Genomic DNA, 6,352 nt, shown 5'->3' with positions numbered 1-6,352 from the left:
GGATAAAGTTTCAAACAAAAATTGAATAGTTCAATTTCCAGATAAATACGATTAATTTTTAATCAATCCTAGAATAGTTACATTTTCAGATAAAAAAAAAAATTGAATCGAAAAAATAAGTTTTCAATAAAGTTGTTAAATTCTCAACCAATAACATGAATTTTCGAACAAGAAAATTAATGATCTACAAAAAAAAAACAAATTTCAAACAAAATACATGAATTTTCAAACAAATTATTTAATTTTAAAGTCAATAAAACGAATTATCTACAAAAAGTTTATTTTTTCAGCGAGAAATATGAGTTTTCAATCAAAGAGTTAAACTTTCAACCAAATAGTTAAATTTTTAACCATAATTATAAAACCTTGTTGAAAATAACAGTATTTTTTTTACAAAGTAATTCAACTTTTAGTGAAATAATCGACTTTTAAGCCCAAGAAGGTGTACAGTTCATATTTCAACCAAACAATTGCATTTTTGACCAAAAATTATACATTTTCAACCAAAACGATTAAATTTTTACCAAGCAAGGTCAACTTCCAACAAAATATATGAACTTTCAACAAAATTATTTAATTTTAAAGTCAAAAAGAGTATCATCTACAAAAAAGCTGAATTTTTACATTGAATGTGATTTTATACTTGAAGTAACGTAACCTCAAAATACACGCATTAAAGAGGCGCGCGAAGTATTCAAATCATGAGAATCGCCAGCCGAGCATCGAAATCTGGAAATATTAAAATCATAATCTCTTCATTTTATTTCAAAGCAGATAGAGATATAAATAGAACCGCCGAAGTGTTCCGACCGGCAATCGTGCACCTTCGAGTTTTCAAATTCAGAAGAGGAGAAATGGGTTGCGCGCGCAACCCAGGCATTTATATCGTCTCCTACCATATTCACACGAACATAGACGTGTCATAGTATTGGACCACGTCTCGTTTCAGATCTGGGATCACTGGTACCGAGGGGATGTTTCGGGCACGGTCACATGCGCATGGGCGGTTGCCATGTCAACGATGTCAACACGCTTTGGAAGTTTTGAAACTGCATTTTAAATATAATAACCTTCAATATTTTCTTCACTGAAACTTACTTTATCCCTTACTCCCATACTCCATATATGATTATAATAATCTCACGATAGTAGGGGAGTAGGTTTAGTTGTGAGACGGGTTTTGTTTTTGAGCTATAAATTTTTACTGGTTTAACCAAATGAAAAGTTATATACGCCGTTGCAAAGGTAATAAAAATATACAACTTTTATCTGAAGAAAGTATACTTATTCCATCAACATAAAAAAATTTATGACCAATTTAGTGAATGCATGATTTTTTTCCGGGAAAAAAAGTGGCTTAGTTGTGAGACACCTAGAAAAATCCATTAAAAATGGGAAAATATCAAGTAAAACCTAGACAAATATTTGAAAATATGAATTTTTATTCATTCTGAAGGCTTTCAGTAGACAATAATTATTTTTATAACTGCAACTTTTCATTGTTTATTATCATCTTCTGAATAAAAATCGCTATCACAACGTTTGCAAGTGTAGAAACTTTCACGCATATTTGCACATCTCAAATGAACCGGCCGCTCGCGCGAAATGCATTTGATAGAATTAAAAGCGGTCAATGTGGTCGGCAAAAACTTTAACCAAATGGTGCAAAAGTCTGCATCTTCATCCGATGGTGGTGATAGTTTTGCTTTGGAATGCTTGGCTGGTGGTTTTGCCTTCTTTGGTGTTGGGTTCTTCGGTGCTAGTTTCTTCGCTGCTGCTGCCTTCTTCTTCAAAATAGCAATGTTTTCTGGAGAAGTCAGCTCGCTACTCTCCATCGTCTTTCGGTCACATTTCGATGGGTTTTGTGTGGCAGCAGTTGCTTGCAATGGGCCAATTTCATCTAAAATCGATGAAAAAGTGGTGACAGCTGACAAAACTGATTCCGATCGAGATGTTGATGGTTCAGATGTTCACGTTTCAGATGTAACCACTTCTTTTTCCCGTCCAACATTAGTCGGATCAAAAATAATGCGCCGCTATTTATCTTCGTGAACATCAGCGTCAACCGCAACTGCTTCAGCATTTTGTTCAACGACTTGGACAAAATCAGCATCAGTGAAGATATCGGGATTGAATGGAGAAATGCCCGTTGCAGGCAGCCGATCGTATGCTTTTATTTTCTATCAAACAACTCTTAATGCCTTGAAGCAGCGTATTATAATCCCTTTGTTGGGTTTTAGTTGTCCTTTTTGGAGTTGACATTGCTAAAAATAAAAATGAATGGAGCAAAACATCAGTTAAATGGTAAATAAATACTTTATGCTGACAAAAATGATGATATTTGACCGTGGTATACGCTTTCAATTGAATACACTGAAAAAGCAAAGTGTCTCACAACTAAGCCAGTACTATGTCTCTCAGCCAACCCATGACGCCACTATGAGGATGACAACAAGAAAATTTCCAACCGTAGATTGGCATAATGTAATATTGCATCACAAAATATGAGGAAAACACTAAATGCTAATGCATTCCACTTACCTTTTTCAATTGATTCACTCGAAAAAATGGCACTTTGCAAAAGACCAAAAAAAGTTTTTCACTCCATTTTTGCACACAATATTCGCAACTGATGCAAAAATGCGTCTATCTACTTCGGTGTAGGGACAAATACTGGCTCAGGTCAAAATAAGTTCGGGAGTAGTCGGGCCGGCCATGTTGATATTGTATGACAGAGAAAATCGAGTGTCTCACATCTAAGCCTGTCTCACAACTAAGCCCTCTCCCCTACTTACAATTTCTAGATACTTATCATATTTTTGATGCCATTTTCCTTCTCTTTTTTAATTTAGTAACGCGATACACACCCAACGTAATAAAAACATAAACGAGCATAACCTACATATGATTCAAGATGGCAAAATATAACATATGAAAGTGAGCAGAACACCCGACACCCCAATCCCCAATACGCATGTGCGCGCAACAGCTCCTGGGTACCATAATTCTTGGACGTTTGTGGTTCACCTCACCTTACCAAACACATACAGTGATATCACTCCTTACTATTCAGATAGCAAAGTGCGCGCCCGGCGTCTACGCAGGGGGCGACACAGCTGCGTGCTTATATGCGTGACAGGTAGGTCGCACGTATTGCGGGTCAGTGCGTGTATGGTGCGAAATAATATTTGCATCTATATTTTTAAATAAAGAGCAAGTAATTTATCATGAACTTATTTTTTATTATGGTAGCAAGGAATATTAATACATTTTAGTTTTATCCAGTATTTATAAACTATACCTATTATACATAACTGTAGTAATATTTAATATCACAAAACTTAAGGATGTGATACTTGCGAGATTAGCACGTTTGTGCTTACAATAATGTATTTTTGTTGTTTTTGAAACTTTCAGAAATTGTGTGAAACATAATAAAGGCAAAGGGCCTATTTTTGGTTTGAATAATAACGAAAGTTATGAGGCAGAAAACAATTAACTGTGTCATCAAAAAGTCACAACACAAGTACCGTATATTATTTAACGAATGCGCGCGGTTTTTAAATAACTTTCTTATTTATACTTCAAAATAATATAAAAGAAATATAATACGATTAAGAATTGAAGACGCATTTTTTAAATTCCGTAACAAAATTTGTAATTATTTATTTTAAATTAGATTTCACACTCAATTTAATATTGAACTTGAAATTAAAAGCACAAATGAAAGTTACAAAAATAAATAAATATTTAAAGTAGAAATAATATCAACAATTTCATTTTGTTATTTAAATCATTTCAAATTCAAATTGATAAAGTTTAAAATAATATTTCAATGCAAAATGAACATTAGTGGTCACTTGAAATTATTTGTATAATCGATTAAAGTTGTAAATTATAGTTTTAAAATATATAAAATGTATTGTACATTGAAGTTTTACAATCTTGCATTCAATAACTCTTACTAGTTTTTTAATTTATTCTAATTATAAAATCAAGAATGTTTTAATTTATGTAAAAAAAAATTTTCACAATATTAATTAAGTCAATATTTAATAATAATAATTTTTTTCAATAAAATAATTTAAAAGAAAATTATTTTAATTTAGACTGGTTAAATGAATAAACTATGCCATTTGTGGCTAATAGTTTATTTAGTTTATTATAATAATCAATTATTTTGGTAGTTCATACAATGGTAATAGTTTACATTATTATTATTGAAAAATGTGCTTCTTACTTATATATTATGCATAAATAATCGCTCTCAAAAAATGCGAATCATGTGCGCCGCACATAATGAATCTCATAAAGTGCGTGGCATATGCCTCGCACCTTTCACGCACCGCGTGCCTCGCATGTCGTGCGAGTATCGTGCCCCGTGCGAGTAACGTGCCCCGCACGATTGCTATCTGGGTTCCTTCTTGGAAATAACTGTAAATCACTTTAAGTCACGGAAATGTGAAGTTCTAGCGAATAAGAGTTAACTTTTTTTCCTCTGAAGATCAACTGGATGTTTTTGGGTACAGGATTGATGAACGATCTTTCTGAATCCCAGATTCTAGCTAAATATGATTTATCTTCAGTGAAAACTCTAGTTTTCGGAGGTTCAAAACCAAGAATGGAAATTGTGTGGAATATGAATAATGCTTTGGTAAATGCCGCAATGAATCAAATATACGGTTAGTGAAATATCTGCAATTATATATCAGTTAAATATATTGAATTAAAATATCTACAGTGAGATTGGAAATTTCTTATCCATCTGTCTTTATTGTAGGATGTACGGAATTAGGAGCCACCATTATTCAGTTGGATGATGACAAAGAAAACATCAATTACGATTCATGTGGTGTAGTTCTATCTGATGTGGAAATGAAGGTTTTGGATATTAAAACTGGAGAAATATTAGGGCCAAACCAAGAAGGTGAGCTGCACTTCAAATCCAAAGGAATGATGAAATGTTACTTCAAAAATCCAAAAGCAACTGAAGAGGGTATAGATTCTGATGGTAGGATTTAAGAGATTTAAAAAATTATATTTATTCAATGCTGGTCACAATTTAGAACATAAATCGTAAAATACACTGATTTGATTTCAGGGTGGTTTCACACTGGAGATTTAGGATATTATGATAGAAAGGGCAATGTTTATTACGCGAATAGAATCAAGGAATTAATCAAATTCAGAGGCCACCAAATTTCACCTTTAGAAATTGAAAATGTTATTTTAAAACATCCTGGCATACTAGACGCGGCTGTAGTAGCAGTTCCACATCATTTGGATGATGAACATCCGATTGCTTTTGTCACTAAAGCCAAAAAATCCGAGGTATCAATAATGAGTAGTAATAATTTTGATTTATTTTAGAAAATTATTAGTGTTAATATCCTTATACGAGAAGAAAATATTGTATTGCGTAGAGTTTTATTCTCTTAATTTATTTTAACGAAAAAGTTACTTATTTTATAAATTAACCTGCAGGTATCAAAAGAGGAACTTTTAGAATTTACTTCAGTTCTTGGCGATACTAAAAAACTTCGAGGTGGAATAATATTTCTGGAAAAATTACCAAAAACACCAAACGGCAAGATCGACAAAAAAACACTTAAAGAAATGGCAAAGATTTATGCGCAATCAACATAAAATTTTATGACAGAGGGCTTGTAAAAAGTTTATTTTAAACCCTCTTGTATGAACCTTAATTATTACGCCGAAATAGACACCAAATTTGCATCAATGTTTTACATCATAAGGTTATACAGTTAAGACTAAAGAAATGCATTTTTTACTTATATGACGCATAAAAACCTGGTTCTAAAACCTAACTTGACACTACGACATATAACGCACTTTACTTAATTAAATTTCCTATAAAGTATGATTGAAAATTGAAATATGAGTTTGAAGCTTATATTTTTTTAAGGTATAGTTGTCATTATCAGAGAACATATGTTATTAGACAAATCCTAGTTTTTTAAATAATATGAACACTGTAAGGTAAAAAGTACACCCAGAAAAAAGATCCGCAATATATACAACACAATTGGTATAAATATGGACAATATGATTTTGTACTAGGTTTTACAGGAATTTAGGTTTAATATTTTATTAGGTTCATCAGGTTTATAATTTGGTTGCAAATTTTTATATTTTGTTGAAATCTAAAAAATTGTAAGTCACGAACATTTGTGTTATTAAAACTTTTGTACCATCAAACTCTTAAAATGTTCAATTATTTATTTTTTTGTTTATTATTATTATACCATTAAGCCATTTCCCTTTCGGGGTAGGCGTGACTCACTCGGCAGGGGAAAGGAGTAGTGTGTGGATGGGATAGAGATTTTTCAGA

At 32.2% G+C, this 6,352-nt stretch overlaps 1 protein-coding gene across 1 annotated transcript in view; it reads left to right on the top strand.

Moving 5' to 3' along the window:
- Positions 1 to 6,196, top strand: part of LOC117182897 (4-coumarate--CoA ligase 1-like) — a 14,749-nt gene extending 8,553 nt beyond the window's left edge. The window contains exons 4-7 of the mRNA XM_033376011.1: positions 4,505 to 4,682; positions 4,781 to 5,011; positions 5,102 to 5,331; positions 5,485 to 6,196. Coding sequence (XP_033231902.1) covers positions 4,505 to 4,682; positions 4,781 to 5,011; positions 5,102 to 5,331; positions 5,485 to 5,646 — 801 coding nt within the window. The 3' untranslated portion in view covers positions 5,647 to 6,196. The remainder of the gene's footprint in view (positions 1 to 4,504; positions 4,683 to 4,780; positions 5,012 to 5,101; positions 5,332 to 5,484) is intronic.
- The last annotated feature ends 156 nt before the right edge of the window (positions 6,197 to 6,352 follow it).

The sequence above is a fragment of the Belonocnema kinseyi genome, chromosome 2 (genome assembly GCF_010883055.1).
Source record: "Belonocnema kinseyi isolate 2016_QV_RU_SX_M_011 chromosome 2, B_treatae_v1, whole genome shotgun sequence".
NCBI lineage: Eukaryota > Metazoa > Arthropoda > Insecta > Hymenoptera > Cynipidae > Belonocnema > Belonocnema kinseyi.
This window is presented reverse-complemented; position numbering and strand designations above follow the sequence as displayed.